At 41.5% G+C, this 14,435-nt stretch overlaps 3 protein-coding genes across 3 annotated transcripts; 1 reads left to right on the plus strand and 2 right to left on the minus strand.

The window, feature by feature from the left end:
- Positions 1–496: 496 nt before the first annotated feature.
- LOC133893451 (pre-rRNA-processing protein ESF1-like) lies at positions 497–6,066 on the minus strand. The gene is made up of 7 exons (XM_062334474.1): positions 5,369–6,066; positions 4,168–4,284; positions 2,697–2,980; positions 2,237–2,399; positions 1,884–2,012; positions 1,057–1,784; positions 497–944 (listed from the first exon to the last, which is right to left on the minus strand). Exons 1-7 carry the CDS (start codon positions 5,999–6,001, stop codon positions 698–700), a joined length of 2,301 nt encoding a protein of 766 aa, XP_062190458.1. The 5' UTR covers positions 6,002–6,066; the 3' UTR covers positions 497–697.
- A 133-nt stretch (positions 6,067–6,199) lies between these two features.
- On the plus strand, positions 6,200–12,134 carry LOC133893452 (glycerol-3-phosphate acyltransferase 9-like). The gene is made up of 12 exons (XM_062334475.1): positions 6,200–6,424; positions 6,549–6,606; positions 8,055–8,173; positions 9,046–9,145; positions 9,979–10,074; positions 10,467–10,563; positions 10,662–10,749; positions 10,822–10,918; positions 11,234–11,319; positions 11,408–11,527; positions 11,684–11,782; positions 11,870–12,134. The coding sequence occupies exons 1-12, from the start codon at positions 6,318–6,320 to the stop codon at positions 11,916–11,918; spliced, it is 1,116 nt and encodes a 371-aa protein (XP_062190459.1). The 5' UTR covers positions 6,200–6,317; the 3' UTR covers positions 11,919–12,134.
- A 622-nt stretch (positions 12,135–12,756) lies between these two features.
- Positions 12,757–13,588, minus strand: LOC133893454 (NDR1/HIN1-like protein 26). Its single transcript, XM_062334476.1, has one exon. It carries the CDS (start codon positions 13,552–13,554, stop codon positions 12,949–12,951), a length of 606 nt encoding a protein of 201 aa, XP_062190460.1. The 5' UTR covers positions 13,555–13,588; the 3' UTR covers positions 12,757–12,948.
- Positions 13,589–14,435: the final 847 nt, after the last annotated feature.

Here is a 14,435-nt window from a genome sequence, read left to right on the forward strand (position 1 = left end):
GAACAATTGTGGAGATTTTCGCTAACCATGGCTAGAGGTTTAGCAATAGAACAAGTATTTAATTATAATCATTATATATTTGTTAGATCTCATTCACTTGTTTGGTGAATTGTTGCTATGTGAAAGATGGTGTCTATATCATAGCGAAAATTTTGTAATAAGTGCCAGCTTGGTACATGGATGTAATGGGTAGGCTATTATTATTCCATTATTAAAAAATGATATCCACTCACAAAAATTTGAGTCAAAAAGTGATGCAAATAAACAAACAAAACTAAATTTTTTTGCTGGAAAACAAGTTTCAAACTGGGCTCCAAACCTAATTTTTGTTCTTTTCCAGCACTCAACTCAATCTCCCGGTCATCAGCATGTAGATGGCTGGGTCACCTTGAAACTTCGTTGTGCACACGGCTTTACCAATCGGATTTCACTAAATTACTAGCAACTAGATTCAACAAACATTCAGGTGAGTTATTCGACCTAAAATGAACAAAACTGGCCAAGTGAATTCTTATATTGTCAAAATCCGAAAATAGGACGCATGTCCGTAGAAGCACAGTTACAAACATAAATAACAATTCATTAAACTATCCTGAAGCCTAACCTCTTCGTCATGAAAAAAAAAAATAGAACTTAAATTTCTTTTAGAGGAATTTCACTAATTTAGAAGTGTACCAGAGCAAAACAATGCTCTTATCTATCGATCACCTGTACTTGCGTTTTTGAATGCACCAAGGTTCCTCTTGAGAGACTTGACCGCAGATAATATCTGCAGCTTCTCTGTGGATGCCCCATCAGATTTCTGATCATCGTTCTTAGTAGCTGCTGCATCATCAGGTGGCAATTTACCTTCCATAGACGATCCCTCCACAGGAGGTTCCCTGTCTGCATTGCCTGCATGTCCCCCCTGCTTCCCAGCTTGCTTTCGCATGAAGGGCGCACTCCTGTATAAGACCAATGGATACATTCAGCAAGAGTAGGCACCGAACCAACCACACTATGCATGTCAGGTACGTTACGCAGTATTATGGCAAGGAAAAATGTATACACATGTACCTCTTGTACTGGGGATCGGTAGGATCCAACGCGAACAAATGAGACGTGAACATTGCTGAGAACCTCTCATCCTTGCTAAGATCAATATCAGGGAGGTTGTCCTCGGCAGATACCTCTTTACCCTTCTTGCCCTTTTTACTCTTTTTGCGCTTCAAGTTATAACCCTTTGCACCATTGGCAGTATCCTGGTCACCAGCAACCAAGAGCTCCAACTCTTCTTTGGTTGCTTCTTGCTCCATATATTCCTCTAGGGGTTTGTCCTTTCCTTTCCCCTTTGCTTTATCTTTGATCTTTGCCTTTTGTTTCTTGCTTTTGATTGGCTTAGTTTCTTCATCAGACTGCTCCTCGGCGAAAAAATCATCATCCTCGTCAGGCTCATCTTCGCTGTTATAGTCATCATCATCCTTTAACCCCCTCTTCCTAGCTTTTCTTTTCTCTTTCATTTTCTCTTGGTGCTTCTCCCAGACAGTCTTCTCCTCATTGCTCTTTCTCTCTAGGATACGTTTACTGAGATCCTCAAGCTCTGTGTTGAATGTAATCTCCATATCCTGGCCATCAGTTTGTTCCTCATCAGATTTGTCACCTTGCAGTAGAAGAGCCAGCATCTCCTCTTTTGTTAGCTTTTGTTTGCATCCCCCGTTTGGTAGAGAGTCATCATCAGAATTGTCTACACCGGCCTCATCTGACGCACTGTCATCACTTGCTAAATACATGTCAAGATCATCTAACTGCAATAAAAAATAAGTCACAAAAGATGCATATAGAAGAACAAGAAACAAATAATTACAGGATAAATAGGAACATTGGAAAACAAAACAAGACATAACCTGATCATCAGTGAACTTTCGCCTCAAGACCTTCTTACGCTCTGGTTCATCATCGTCCCAGGTGAGCTTAACTCTGCTATGTTGCAAAGCACGAGTCTCGAAATCAGGCTCCTTGTAACTCGGAGGTGCCTAAAATCATTCAAGTTATTTACCAAATGAAATGCTTCATTTAGCATGACTGGGAAGCAACTTGTACATTTGTAAAAACATAAAGTAAAAAAAAAAGCAGTGGAAAAGGATAATATAACGATCAGTTGCTTTGGACCAAAAAATAAACGACAACTTGTCACTATGTTATTCCAATAATTGTCACTACTAACTGTTCAACATTACAATTTACAAAAGAAAGGTACCTCTGTAGCAACATCTCGAGCAGGATGTTTGAACTCCATAGAATCGGAAATAAACTGCAAATCAAAGACATTTGCTGTTTTCAAGAACTCGGTACCATCAAGAGTCGTGTACAGGTGATTTGCAGTTGCACTAGAATCACACACCACCACTGCATAGTAATACCTGCCACAGGATCAATACAGGCGTGAGAGAGAGAGAGAGAGAGCAGAAAAGCAACCCTTGGTAATTAACATTTTAATATGGAATAAATTGTTAGAAAAAGCTGATTGGAATAATATGAAGGCAATTCTAGAAATGCCAAGTAGAAACCACCATAGCTAATCTATATCTACTGCAAACTTTTGTAGTTAAAATTATGTAGACATCAATTTCACTCCATTTGCAGCTCATGCCCCAGAAAAACACAGCAAAAACAAAAACATAATCAGCAAAAGAATGTCTATTCACTTCGTTGCTAACCTCAGTCTGTTTAACTCATAAGCACGCAGCTTGTTGTTCTCTTTGTCGGAGTCAACATTTTCATCATCATCGTCGTCATAATCGCTGTTGTCTTCGTCTTCGTCATTGTCCTCGTCATTGTCATCATCATTATCATCAACATTGGCATCAACAAGAGCAGCTGGGCCCTGAGTTGATTCAATTTCCAGGCACTTCAGTCCAAATTCTGATGGATAGATTGAGACTGATAAAACCCGCCCACCTTTTGGGATGCAAGATGTCATCACCATATACAGGTCAACTGCCTGTTGAAATGCGGAAAGCAAAAATACATAATAGTCAGTGGCTAATTGCATCCAAATTACCCATTAAAATTTGCTAGGAAGAAAACTATTTAAAAGTTACAACATCAATGCTAAGGGGCTGTTCAGATCTTCAATTTAGAAGATGTTGATCTTGTTAAATTAGTTTCGTACTTCACAGTTAATCTGTCATATTAAGCTTCAGTATCTCAATTTCCAGTTCCGTACCGCAGGTACCAGTTTATTTCCATTCTGATCCTATGCCGTGTGGCCCTGGCATTCCTCCTACGTGAGTAGATACGGCCCACGAAGGCGTCCACAACACTTAACTACAAAGAACCACAGAATATGATCTAGTCTTATCATTTGTGTAATCATGATTTTCAAGATATGATCGTAAGATCCTGATACTGTAAACTGGAAAATAATCCTAGCTAGGACCTATAGTAACAACCTTGTTCAAAATATTATGGTTGCTATAGAGAAAGTCAACATTATAGAATGAGTAGTGATTCAGTGCTCCACCAAAGAAAAAGAAAGCACATATTCTAAAGCAAATTGTGTGAAGGAAGTTCTCTTGGTTGCTCATGCTAGCACTTAGGACAATGGAAGTGGTGGTGTTTGCAGTGATCTGGATTCCGAAACGGTTCTTTCATGTATATTTGGGCCATCACTGATCAGCCAATGGATATACAAGCCAAAGAACTCAGTAATTTTTTACATCAACATGTACTTTCCTCTTAATCCTCAATAATACCATGTTTTAAAAGAGATATGGCTTTTATCATTTGGAGTCGAAAGCAATTTATCTCCAAACTAAACTGAGTTGTACTGTTGCAAATATCACCTACTTTTAAGTTTCAACAAATAAAAGAGAACAGAACCTAAAGATAATTTCCTGCCAAACAACACACTTATAAATGGTACCGAATAAACCAAAATAATATCGGTTTCGCAAAAATCCCAATTCATCCCCATGAGTTTAAGTAGTTTAAATTAAGTAAAACAGGAAAACTACATGTTAGCCTCACAAAACAGAAGCATTGAGTTTCTTTCAAGGAAAGGAGTTGGTAGAACCAGTTATTTCTTAAGTGCATGAAACAATAAAATGTCCTTTGACCATAGCTCAAATTTGTTTAGGCACAGATGTTTACTTCTCAGCATCAAATAATTTTTGCATTAGCACACACCTTGATATGATCCCAATCCATATTAACAACAGCAAGCCTGTGAGTTTCCTTGTCAATCATAGGCGTATCATCGTGCCGGCCCATTAAGTAATGAGCAATGTCACTGCCGACAGAGTACTGTAGAAAACATAAAAACCAAGAATTAGCCATAAAGCAAGCAACATGCTGTAGCATAGCATGTTTTGCTCTTGAATACAAGGATTATAGATAGAACATTACAACTATCAATCACTGTTTAAAAAATGGAAATTATAAGGCCCATACAAAAGAAATATAAAAGATGCAGCAGCATAAACCAGAGAAATACAGGCAACACCATGAACATACATCATCAGCTAGTAGAGTGCTTCACTAATTGAATGTCCAATTATACTTCAGTACAAGAGCACAACATTATACAAGTGTGAAATTTTCACATTTGACTGAACAGGAGGACGGATGACAACATCAAGCAGGAAATATAAAACACAGATGGTGAGGAGCACTATCAAAATCATCCAGGAAGCAGAGAACAACATTTGCAAAGAAGGATAAAACATAGAAACTCTATCACAAATGTTCTGGAAGCAGGCATCAGTACTTGGTGGGCGGTGCAGTTGTTTATAATCACAAGTATCTCAAATTGATCATATGGGAAATTCCACACATAAGCACACATTAGACTAAAATCTGGGAACAGAACTAACTAAGCAACGAAGTTACTGAGATGTCCATAATCAAGAGTTGTGCTTCAAAGTTGTTAGTTCTAGTTACCAACGTTGAAACACACAACTATAGAAACACACATCTCTATCTATGCGTGACGCATGGAACTACATGCTCTACAAGGAAAATAAACTCTAGAATAGACCAACCTGTACAGCAATGACTAACTAGAACGACCAATTTGGGATTAAAACTAGCACCTTGGCAATCCATATGAAAGTGCTTCCTCCCAAGAATTGAAAAGTATAGTATTTAAACTTCAAAGCAAATTGAGGGCTTGAAGCTTGAACTGAAACTATTCTACTAGCAACCACTATCAACATTGATTTTAAGATAAATGTAATTTAGTTAGTACGAGAACATAGACTGGCAACTATAATAAGACAACAGGAAATGGAAGTAAGCTGCAAACTTTATACTAGTAAAAGTACTTCCCGACCTCAAGCGAGAGCAAATCATATGACAAAGCATCAAAGAATTGGAAGCGACGCATCACCTCATCGTCATCCACGTCTTCATCCTCGTCGTCATCGCTACTGGAGCTCTCTTCCTCCTCCTGCTCCTCATCTTCTTCCACGTCCTCTTCATCCTTTTGTTCAACAAACTTCTCTTTCTCCTTTCCCTTCTCTTTACCCTCCTCTTCCTCATCTTGGGTGAGATAGTAGTGCAGCATGGGGTTGTCCCTGGCGCCCTTCTTTCGTCGCTTGCCGCGCTTGTCCACCGGCGCCGCCGACGAGGCGAACCTCGGGTCCGTCATCATGCTGCTGAACCTCGAGTCCAGCGCCACCTTGGCCTCCTTCCGCCGCATCGGCCGGAACCTCGGATCCGTCCGCGCCGCCGCGAACCGCTCGTCCTCCATCGCCCGCTTCATCTTCTCGGCCCTCCCTCCCTCCACCTCCTCCCCTTCCGATGCCTTGCCCTCGGGCTTCCTCTCCTTCTTGTACTTCTTGCTGTGCTGTTGCTGCTTCTCATCCCGCCCGTCCTTGTGCTTCCTCCTCTTGACCTGGGCGGCGTCGGTGGTGGGATTCTCTTGGTTCTTCTTCTTGTGCTTCTTCTTTTCCTTATCGAACTTAGATTTCTTGGCCTTCTTGTGGCGCGCGGGCTCGTCGGAGCTGGCCGGCGGCGCCATGGCGGCTGCTGCGAGTGCGCGGTGGCGGCGGCGAGAGGGGCACAAGGGTACCGGCCCCTAGAAGAAGATCGCCTCGCTTTAATGCAACGTGATTGGGCCGGTCCGGGCCGGACTAGACTGCTAGTGGGCCAACTGGGCCGGCCCATAAAGCGTCTGCCAGGTGGGGTCCTCATGTTTATGAGCTGCTTCCTCTCGTCGGCCACACCGTACACGCCTCATTACGCCCATCCACGTGCTCGCTCGCCCCCATCGCGAAGCTTTCCTCGGCGGCGTCGCCGTCTCCGACTCACCGGTGGCGGGCGTGCGGCGCGCAGAGATGGCGTCCTCGTCGGTGGCGGCGGACATGGAGCTGGACCGCCCGAACCTGGAGGACTACCTCCCGCCCGACTCGCTCCCGCAGGAGTCCCCCGGGAGTCTCAACCTGTAATTGCCCTAGGGCCCTGTCTCGACGTGTCACCTTTCCCATTCCGTAACCCTAGTTTGGCTAGTGCGTCGATCCTAGCGAGATTCATGAGGCGTTTTGGTTCCCTAATCTGCGCTTATGCAGGCGCGATCTGCTGGACATCTCGCCGGTGCTCACCGAGGCGGCGGGCGCTATCGTCGATGTGAGTGGCTCACTGGATCTTTAATCTTCTGTTGCTTGTGTATTTTCGGGTTAGAAGGTGCTGTTCTAGAGGAGCGATAAATTTCTAGGCTTCTGATCTGCGATGTTTAGCAAGCTTCTTCTGTTGGTAGCAAGCTTCTTCTGTTGGTAGCAAGCTTCTTCACTGAATTGTTTTTCGTCCATGCTTGGGTCTCTAGAATCGTGTAGAATTTTGGTATATTCCATTCACTAGCTAGGCGTAGAATATACTCCATTTGATTTTAAGGTCACTGAGTCTGAGGATTAACGTTCTGGTTTTGTTCAGTGAATTTATGTTTTAAAACCTCTGCAGCTAGATTTAATCTTATAGTGAATTCAGAGGACTTCACAAAAAACAATTCCTTCATTTAAAACAGTGTGTGTTTTGTGGTTATTGCTTTGCCTTAGTTTGTTAATCTTCCTCGTTTAGGAGGACTTCTCATCATTTACGTGGAGTTTGGGACTTTAGAATCCACAAGGTTTAGCTAAAACAGGTCCCCTTTCCTATCAGGAATAGTTAATGCTGTTTCTTTTTTCTATTTGTTAGGTTGTTTATGTAGAAAACTTGTGTAATTTGTAGTTAATTGTCATCACTCAGGTGAAGCTGAAAGATCTACTAATTAAGGCTTTCAGCCTGGTTCACTACTGAGGCTTTCAATCTGAGTGACTCAGCCTCCTTTTTAAATGATTTGCTAATAGTAAATCTTGCCAATATGGTTTTTGTAGAGCAGCTAGGTACCAGGTGCCCTTTACTTTACCAAATCATTTATCTCAGCAACCTGGGCAGCAATCCTCTTCATCTCACACCACATCTTCCTCCCACTCTATAACTGTCTGTTATCACCTGTCCCCACTGTGGGTAGTACCTCAGCTGCCTCCCCCCAGCACTTCTGCCACATTGTTCCAGTTTCTTGCACCATTAGCATCCTGTGGTTTTGGCTACTGCATGCTTCTTGCCCCTTCCCTGGCCCTTCTGCACTGGCATCATTCTTTTTTTGTTTGTTTGTTCATATTTTTACATTGGTAAGCTTAAAACGCATGGTTTTTACGAACATTGTCAAGTATCAACTAAGATTGCAGTTAAATCTTCATCTGTTAAGGTGTAAATGGAACATGATAGTATCATGTTCCATATGGATATGACTTTGAGCATCTTTTGTATATGTTAACCATTTGCCAGATAATAATTGGAACACAAAAAATACCTGATGCTTGAGGTGCGCATAATTTGGGTTACGACTTTGCAAAGTTTTTGCCGTGTCTTCATGGCCTAAAACCTTGCAGATCGTCATAATTTTATTTCCACTGGACTACTGTGTTTGTGACTTAAATAGTCATATGGGATAAACAGGACAACCTTTTTATTTTGATTCTTCCTTATTTGTTTGACTATGTCTACTTATTTCATTGCCTGCATTTACACTTATGCAGGATTCATTCACTCGTTGCTTTAAGTCGAATTCTCCAGAGCCATGGAACTGGAACATCTATTTGTTCCCCTTATGGTGCTTGGGGGTAGTAATAAGATATGGTGTACTCTTTCCACTGAGGTAGTAATAAGATACCTCTCCCTTTTTTTCAACTCTTGCATTATTCTGCATTTATTTATTTATTTTCAGCATATATTGGGAAGTGTTTCAACCCAATAAGAGTAGAACACAACTTTTGGAGCAAACGAGGATTGGGGGAGTGTTAAGCCTATTCAGATCACAATGCTAAATCTGTAATTGGGTCCATTTGACCACCATCACCGCCCACAACCTTCACTTTTTTAGAGAAAACAATGTAAAAATGGCATGATCTATACTTTCCTTCATAGACCAGATTGGAAAAAATATTTCTGACAAAACTATCTCTTCCTTAATTCAGAGAAAGATTAGACTGCCCTTTTCTTTCCTCTAAACAACCAGCGTAGTGGGTGATGGATGTTTTGATTGGCATCCACCCACTACTCCACTATTTAACAAAACTGCTTTAATATGTGTGCAGTTTAGTTTGAAAGCATGGAAGACTAGTATCCATGGTCACGTAGTGTAATGTAGTAGAAGAAAGAAGTGCATTTGCCATTTCATTATACTTCCTTAACTAGATGCTTCAAGGTAAGCATTTTATTGGTGTAACCCTTCTAATATGAACTAAACAGTCCGGCCAATGATGCACTGCACACATTTTCAACCCTGCTTAGTGTTTGGTCACATTTGTTCTTTAGTTTCTTGTGGAATTTTTTTTCCCATATTCCCTCCATGACCTCATTTATAACACTCTTTCTACGAAATATCAAAAGATGTCAAGACTTTTATAAATGTTTGCAGATAAGTGTCTCAGTGAAATCCATTTTCCGCATGTGCTTCTCGTTCCTCTAATGTTTTCTTTCGTAAAATATTGAATCATAATCAACTGGTTGTTTTAACTATCTAATCAGGTTCTTGACGCTTGCAATAGGATGGTTAGTATTTTTTGCTGCCTTTTTTCCTGTCCATTTCCTTTTGAAAGGGCAAGATAAGCTGAGAAGTAAAATTGAGGTGAGCTATTTTATCTCCATATATCTATGTTAGCTTCCATAGTATCTCTGCTCTTCCATCTTTTCTTAGATTAGTTATCCCTATACTGCATGCGTGTGTGTGTGCATGTGTGTGTGCATGTGCATGCACACAAGCGCATGTCTTTATTTGCCTCCAATCAGAAAATGAGATGCTGACCTTCAGAACTTGGAGTAATAACTTGCTGCTGCGGTTTCCAGCTTTGACTGTCTATGAGTTTTGCTGTTGAATTGTAGGGATTGATATCTTCTACCTAGTTCACACTTAAGTTTGACAATGACTAGCTTTGAGTTCCGTCTCGTTTTTCCAACAATGCCTTCAACTTCAGGGGAGCTGCCTTGGGGGCAAGAACTACCTGCAACATGAAAATTATCTACAGACCATCTATGCTTATAGTTATCCTGTTAGTTGTACTATTAAGACTAGTAAGTGTTTATTGAATAACCCCTTCAAGTTTTTTGAAACCCAACTTGTGCACGCACAATTACTCGTGAGCAGCACAGGTCATTGCTATCAGATTTAGGTTCTCCGGAGGGGCATATGCCCTGCATAATCATGAGTCAGCTGTACCCCTACCACTAGGTCTTGTCTTTTCTCTCTCTTTTTCATGAAATAATATTTCGCTTTGTTTAGGTTTGACTATAGGAAATTAGCTTTTCAAGACTGCAACAGTTTTTATGGTTTTCATAACTTAGTCCATATTTTCAAGCCCCCTAATTGTTCATTTCTTGGCCATTTCTTTTTTACACCATTGCTATAGTAATTTGTAAGTTTTCAAGTTCTTAATTACATTCTTTGCTTCAAACTTCATGCAGAGAAAGTTGGTTGAAATGATGTGCAGTGTTTTTGTTGCTTCATGGACTGGAGTGATCAAGTATCATGGACCACGCCCAAGCACACGACCTCATCAGGTTACCTTTTTCTTTGTTCTGGTAACTCATGTTTACATGACTTGTGCATATGTAACACTAGAGAGGTCCAATTGTCCATGCTTTTGGGTTGCAAACATAATAGGGGTAAATCTAGCCATGTTCACATGGAATCTTTCATTGGCTAATGTAAAACAAAGTACCTTTCCATCACATGTATTTGATATCTCACATAGTGGAACTTATGTGCATTCTATGCCATGTTATAATATTATCGTTTCACTTTCTAATTTAGACTGCCTGTAGCTCCAATAATAGCATTTGTATGAAACCATTATGTAGGTCCTTATTGTTCTTATATAATCACCAGTGCTTCTGTAGATGTTATTTAATTGCTCATTAGTGCCCTTTGCAACTCTGTTCCAATACAACAGGTGTTTGTTGCAAACCATACATCCATGATAGATTTCATTATTCTGGAGCAGATGACAGCATTTGCTGTCATTATGCAAAAGCATCCTGGATGGGTTGGTCAGTCTCTCATTCTTCAGAAACTTCTCTGCTGATTTTCATTTTAAATCTAATGCTAGATCGATAATTTATCTATTCATGTGCTCCCATTTTTCCAGGATTTATTCAAAAGACTATCTTGGAAAGTGTGGGTTGCATCTGGTTTAATCGTAATGATCTTAGGGATCGCGAAGTTACAGCACGGAAGTAAGTTTTCTTTATTGAATTGTAATCCTATTGATCATATAGTACAATTTATTCATAGAATTATATTGTCAGGCTACGAGACCATGTCCAACAACCAGACAACAACCCTCTCTTGATTTTCCCGGAAGGAACTTGTGTTAACAACCAGTACACTGTCATGTTCAAGAAGGTGAACCCGATCTTTTTAAACTGACTATATAATTGGACTCTCTGAATAAGTTACATAATCAACGTACCTTCACCATACTCACGGTGTCAATACAGCATCATTTTTAACTTTAGTATCAAACTGACAAGCATAGTATTCCTGCCTTTCTGGTACGAAGCGAACATAAAAGATTTCATTGTTGGGCATACAGAAGACAGTCAAAAGATGGCAGATGCTGGAAATTAGACACTCTTTGCATGGCGTTTATTTGGATATTTTCTGTTATTGACCAATGACCATGACGATGAGTTTGATTCTTTCTCTATATGTTCTCAGGGTGCTTTTGAGCTTGGCTGTGCTGTCTGTCCAATAGCAATCAAGTACAATAAAATATTTGTTGATGCCTTTTGGAACAGTAAGAAGTAAGGGATACAAAGGACAAAAATAAATTTACGTTATCCACACTTGGCTTCTACATTCCACATAATTAACTAACATGAACTGTTTCAGACAATCTTTCACAATGCACTTGGTTCGGCTGATGACATCATGGGCTGTTGTGTGTGATGTTTGGTACTTGGAGCCTCAATATCTGAGGGATGGAGAGACTGCAATTGAATTTGCTGAGAGGTAACATATTTGGATTCCATTTCTTTTCCAAGAAAAAGATAGGGCATTTATTTTCCAAGAAATAAATAGAGCATTTCTTTTCCAAGAAAAAAGATAGGGCCTTTTGTAAAAAGGCTAGAATTTACTTTTTCATACATAATTAAATGCTTTGCACAGAGTAAGGGACATGATAGCTGCTAGAGCTGGTCTTAAAAAGGTTCCATGGGATGGCTATCTGAAACACAATCGTCCTAGTCCAAAGCACACCGAAGAGAAGTGCGCTCTCTCTCTCCCCCCGCCTCCCCCCTCCCCAATTTCCTAAGTTATGTTCTTCAAAGTTTCTGAAAAGTTTTCAATCTCCAGGCAGCGCATATTTGCCGAATCCGTCCTGAGGAGACTAGAGGAAAACTGAATGGGTGTCAACTGATGCAAGTGCAACTTAGCTACCTTGGAATTCAGTTGGCTTCCTAAAACAAAAGGTGAGCTTGCGACACGTGAAATGACCAGATCAGTTTTGTTGTAAATTTGTTATTAGTTCGATAGAATTAACATAGTAGCCAGCAACCTGTTTGTATTCTGGTATGATCTGGTTGCCAAATACTTATCTTCATGTATGTTTGATTTTCTAGAGAGGGCGTTCCCTGCTTTGTTGGAAATCAAATTAGTTTTTAGACAATGTTGCTAGGGTTTCCAGCTTAACCAACAAAATGCCCTAAAGCTCAACGCACCATCAACATATACCTGGCCTAATCACCATAGTTCCATCTAAGTGAAACGGTATTATCAGGTTTTTTACCCGGCCTCGTCATCATATACCCAGCTGCATAAGGTACATGTGCATTTCCTCCTGTAGTAAAGTTTACCTTTTCGGTAGTGGTAGTCGTGGGTCAATTGATGGTTTGGATGGCGAGGCTTCCTTGTCCTAACATCATAGAGAAGAAGACTGTGTCGCATCTGCCTTGATTTCAAACCTCAGATAACGAGCTAGACACAGAAGACATCAAAACCATATAGCTCAAAAAGATTAAAAGAAGCTTGGCCTATTCTGCAAAGTCTATCCTCGTTTCGAAATAAAGGAATGTAGCGACGATCGATCCCGGATAAGTGTGGTTTTTTGTTTTTTTATTGGATTTGGATCCCCTCTATTTTTCATCGTGACAGAGAGCGCTGTAACATTTTGTAAACATTTGTAGCAGGCTAGCCGACAACTTTTTTATCTGGTGCTTCTTCAAATTTTTAACTCCAGATCACGAATCACAACTCTCTTGATACGCATACGCTTGTTACAAATAATTGCATTACAACAATAACAAATCAGTCAAATGTGCAACGAGTAAACACAACGTGACCTTGAAAACCAAGGCGAAAAAGAATTACCAAGACCCAAATTAATCCCAAACGAGAGGAGGGGAGGGTGGTTTGTTGAGGTACAACCAGGAACACTAGAGATAGAGCGAGCACTGCGAGTTCCTGTACTCCTGCTGGAGCGTGCCGTCCCCGCGCAGCTTGAACTCGCAGTCCACCTTCATGTGGTGCTCCCTGTTGTCCCACAGCTTCATCTGGAACCGCACCATGGAGTTGAGGACCAGCCGCAGGCCGACGCTCCCCGCCGAAACCTCGCCAGCGAACCGCTGCCACACCGGGTCGGTCGGCGCAGGCCCCGACGCTGCGAGGGCTCCCTGCACCTGCGTTTCGCCCTTGGGCGCCTGGTAGAAGGGGTCCATGACCGGGCCGGACGCGATGAGCTGGTCGCCGTAGTACACCGACCCCTCGATGGCCTCGTAGTAGATGCCGACCTTCTGGTTCGGGTTTTGCTCGCTGACGGTGAACCTCACCGGCAGGTTGGCCAGGCCTGACTGCCGGCTGGCGTTCGGGATGGAGAAGTCGGCGAGGAAGAACTTGGGCCGGTGCGGGCGGAGGCTGAGCCACAGCACGAAGAGGATGATGCCCGCGACGAGGACGAGCGTGAGTAGCACCACGCAGAAGAAGTTCACGCACCGCACGGCGGGGTTCTGCCGGTGGTGAATCGGCAGCCGGTAGCTCGGCATCGCGGAGCACGCTGCCTGTTGCCCTTGAGCTGTCTGGCTTGCTGCCTTGGACACGATGGTGTCGCGCGCGATCGACGTCTTATAGCTGCAGCCCAGTGCCACTGTGCATGCATGCATGCATGCAAGGCAGTAATATTCCTGTCTTGATCAAAGGCGAGATGCTGACACAGTGGCACGCAAATACGCAGAGCCTACTGCACTGCATGGGCATTGATTCCTGGCTGCTTCGCAGGGAGTTGGCCTGTGCTGGAAAGTGAAAAACAATGTGTTAGAGGCTCGAAGGACAAATTCTCTCTAAGGTGATTGGTGATTCTTTTAAGTCTTTTTTTAAAAAAAAATTAAGTCTTCCTTCTTCTTTTTTCCATCTGTTATTTATTTTCGCTCTTTCAGTATGCGCTACTATAGAAAATATCATACGTACCCTCTTCACTACCGGTTCTTACCAAAAACCGATGTTGCATCTAGGCCCCTAGCTAAGTGGTAAGTGTTTTAGTGATTAATGACAATCGTATCATTGTGACTAACAAATTTATTTTGAAAGGTATAAAAAAATTTAGTTTATAACGATGATTGAGTATTTTTATCCCTAAGTTGTTTATATGGACGATCAAAGAATATGCACATCAAGATTAAGTATCTTCTAGTTCTAAGTGTCACAAGAGAGAGTAATGACACTTAGAGTAGTATAAGTTTTTTCTTAGTTCTTTGATCGTACTATAAAAGAGGCTAAGAGTAGTAGTTTGACCTAGTCGAGTTTATATTTGGTTTGATGCACATTTATAAAATTTAGCACTAGGTAGCTCATAGAATCTCATAGTTGAGATGTTGTGAAGTTAGAGCTCAGTGAAGTTAGTCTTATCGGATAGTTCGATGATATGACT

Source organism: Phragmites australis, chromosome 15 (assembly GCF_958298935.1).
Source record: "Phragmites australis chromosome 15, lpPhrAust1.1, whole genome shotgun sequence".
NCBI lineage: Eukaryota > Viridiplantae > Streptophyta > Magnoliopsida > Poales > Poaceae > Phragmites > Phragmites australis.

What these genes read in the sequence shown, in the direction of transcription:
- LOC133893452 (XM_062334475.1), top strand. Translation starts at nt 6,318, where the DNA reads ATGGCGTCCTCGTCGGTGGCGGCGGACATGGAGCTGGACCGCCCGAAC. An exon ending in TCCCCCGGGAGTCTCAACCT is followed by an intron (nt 6,425 to 6,548) that starts GTAATTGCCCTA and finishes GCGCTTATGCAG; the next exon opens with GCGCGATCTGCTGGACATCT. An exon ending in CGGCGGGCGCTATCGTCGAT is followed by an intron (nt 6,607 to 8,054) that starts GTGAGTGGCTCA and finishes ACACTTATGCAG; the next exon opens with GATTCATTCACTCGTTGCTT.
- LOC133893451 (XM_062334474.1), bottom strand. Translation starts at nt 6,001, where the DNA reads ATGGCGCCGCCGGCCAGCTCCGACGAGCCCGCGCGCCACAAGAAGGCC. An exon ending in GAAAGTTCACTGATGATCAG is followed by an intron (nt 1,785 to 1,883) that starts GTTATGTCTTGT and finishes TTTTTATTGCAG; the next exon opens with TTAGATGATCTTGACATGTA. An exon ending in ACCGATCCCCAGTACAAGAG is followed by an intron (nt 945 to 1,056) that starts GTACATGTGTAT and finishes GGTCTTATACAG; the next exon opens with GAGTGCGCCCTTCATGCGAA.
- LOC133893454 (XM_062334476.1), bottom strand. Translation starts at nt 13,554, where the DNA reads ATGCCGAGCTACCGGCTGCCGATTCACCACCGGCAGAACCCCGCCGTG.